Source organism: Miscanthus floridulus, chromosome 13 (genome assembly GCF_019320115.1).
Source record: "Miscanthus floridulus cultivar M001 chromosome 13, ASM1932011v1, whole genome shotgun sequence".
Taxonomy (NCBI): domain Eukaryota; kingdom Viridiplantae; phylum Streptophyta; class Magnoliopsida; order Poales; family Poaceae; genus Miscanthus; species Miscanthus floridulus.
In genome coordinates, this window is record NC_089592.1 from 6,494,386 (window position 1) to 6,497,346 (window position 2,961).

At 51.7% G+C, this 2,961-nt stretch overlaps 1 protein-coding gene across 1 annotated transcript; it reads left to right on the forward strand.

The window, feature by feature from the left end:
- Positions 1–218: 218 nt before the first annotated feature.
- Positions 219–521, forward strand: LOC136499344 (uncharacterized). The gene has a single exon (XM_066495032.1). It carries the CDS (start codon positions 219–221, stop codon positions 519–521), a length of 303 nt encoding a protein of 100 aa, XP_066351129.1.
- Positions 522–2,961: the final 2,440 nt, after the last annotated feature.

The window sequence follows — 2,961 nt, forward strand, 5'->3', positions numbered from 1 at the left end:
TTGATGCCATGGGCATCGACCGGTCATGCGTTCGACCAACCGGGGTGCCTTTCCATGGCACCGGGCTGAGGAAACAAGCCATACCACTTAGGCAGATCGACATGTCCATCACCTTTAGGGATCTGGCCAACTATAGGATGGAGACCCTCACCTTCAAGGTGGTCGGGTTCCACGGAACCTACCACGCCATCCTAGGATGACCGTGCTACGCAAAGTTCATGGCCATCGCCAACTACACTTACCTAAAGCTCAAGATGCCAGGCCCATGCGGGGTCATCACCGTTGGCACCTCCTTCCAGCACGCTTACAAGTGTGAAGTTGAGTGCTGTCAGCATGCCTCGACGATTATCACCTCCGAGGAGCTCACGATCATCAAGGAGGGGACCATCGAGGAAGCACCCAACTCCAAGTGGTCGGCCAAACCTTTTGAGCCCATGGAGGGCATCAAGGAGATCCTCATAGACCCCAACAGCTCTGAGGACAAAGTGGTGCGCATCGACACCAAACTTTCCTACAAATAGGAAAGCGTGCTTGGCGACTTCCTCCGCGCCAATAGAGATATCTTCACGTGGAAACCCTTAGACATGCTAGGCATTCTGAGGGAAGTTCCTGAGCATGCCTTGAAGATCAAGCTAGGCTCTAAGCCAGTAAAGTAGCGCCTATGTCGCTTTGACGAGGAGAAGCAAAGGGCCATCGGTGAGGAGATCACGAAGCTTTTTGCAGCCGAGATTCATCAAGGAAGTGTATCATCTCGAGTGGTTAGCCAATCCCATCCTTGTACAAAAAAAGAATGGGAAATAGAGAATGTGTGTTGACTACATAAGTCTCAACAAGGTGTGTCCGAAGGATCCATATCCTTCACGCTTAGATCAAGTAGTCAACTTGACCTCGGGGTGCAAAACACTCTGCTTCCTTAATGCGTACTCTGCGTACCATTAGATCATGATGAAAGAATCCAACTAGCTCATGACTTCTTTCATCACCCCATTCGGATCGTTCTGCTATGTCACGATGCCATTTGGTCTAAAAATGCACAGGCTACATACTAGCGTTGTATGCTCAAGTGTTTCGGGGACCTCATCGGGCGAACCGTTGAGGCTTACATAATGACATTGTGGTCAGTCCAAACAGGCTGACCAGCTCATAGTAGACCTTAGAGCAAACCTTCATGAAACTCCGGGCAAACGACATCAAACTCAACCCCAAGAAATGTGTTTGCGGGGTCCCGAGGGGTGATGCGGCTTGGGTCATCATCTCCGAGCCGCCTCAACGAAGCCAACCCGGAGAAGATCTTAGCCATCACGAGGATGGGCCTGACTTAGAATCTAAAGGGAAGCTACATCGTTATGGGGTGCCTCACCGCACTTAGCCATTTTATCTCGGCCTCGGTGAATGAGGCCTCCCCCTATATTGGCTTCTGAAGAAAACCGACCGATTCACGTGGACACCCGAGGCTAGGAGGCACTTGACAAGGTCAAGGAAATCTAGATGAAAGCCCCTACTCTAGCCCGGTGACCGATGGGGAACCACTCCTCGCTTTACATTGCGACACCACGCAGTGGTCAGTGCCGCCCTCGTGGTAGAATGAGAAGAAGAGGGACATGCCCTCAAGATGTAGCGTCTCGTATACTTTGTTAGCGAAATCTTGTCCGATTCCAAGACTCGCTACCCCCAAATCCAGAAGCTCTTGTACACCATCCTGATCGTCAGGAGGAAGTTGCATCACTACTTTGAGCCACACCTGGTGATGGTCGTGACATCCTTCCCTCTTGGTGAAGTCATCCAAACTCAGGATGCCACAGGAAGAATCACTAAAGTGGGTACTCGAGCTGATGGGTCAGGGCATTTCGTATGCCCCTCAGGACGGCTATCAAGTCCCAATGCTGGCCAATTTCGTTGCAGAATGGACCGAGATCTAGATGCCACCAGCAGCCGTCGACTAAGAGTACTGGACGATGTACTTCGATGGATCGCTAATGAAGAAAGGCACTAGCTTGGGACTGGTCTTTGTTTTGCCCCTCGGAGTACGCATGAGGTACATGGTTCACATCCACTTCCCCGCCTCTAACAATGTGGCCAAATATGAGGCAGTCATCAACGGCCTACGCATCGTCGTTGAGTTGGGCACTCAACGGCTTGACGTCTGAGGTGACTCACAGCTAGTCATCGATCAAGTCATGAAGGAGTCAAGCTGCCATAGTACCAAGATGGCTGCATACTACCAAGAAGTCCACTAGCTGTAGGACAAGTTTGATGGCCTCGAACTCAACCACATCCTGAGGCGGCTCAATGAGGTGGCCGACACGCTAGCAAAAATAGCATCTAACTAAGAGCTAGTGCTGATGGGCGTCTTCGCCAGCGATTAGTACAAGCCCTCGGTTAGCTATGAGGAGTGGGAACAGACCGATGACGGGCCACCTACCCTGGGCTCTAGGGCTGACCGACCGTTGGCTCCTTTTGACCCCGAAGTCATGGAGCTTGATGAAGATCCAGTGGCAGAGCCTAACCCTCTAGCTGACTAGAGGATAGCTTACCTTGATTACCTCCTCCACGAGATGCTCCTGATGGACAAAATGGAGGCCCAGCGGCTCGCACGCCACGCCAAGTCCTTCATCATTATTGAGGGGGAGCTCTACAAGTGAAGCCACACCAAGATCCTATAGTGTTGCATCCCCATTAAACAAGGGAGGCTACTGCTGAAGGACATCCATGGTGGGGTTTGCGAACATCATGTCATGCCCAGAATCTTGGTTGGAAACGTGTTCCTATAGGGCTTCCATTGGCCAACCACGGTGGCCAACGCTGAGTAAATTGTGCGCACCTACGAAGGGCGTTAGTACTACACTTGTCAAACCCACCTGCCGACCCAAGTGCTCCAAACGATCCCTATCATGTGGCCATTCATGGTCTAGGGGCTTGATCTGGTTGGACCCCTCAAAAGAGTGCCCAGGGGCTACACGC

What these genes read in the sequence shown, in the direction of transcription:
- LOC136499344 (XM_066495032.1), top strand. Translation starts at nt 219, where the DNA reads ATGGCCATCGCCAACTACACTTACCTAAAGCTCAAGATGCCAGGCCCA.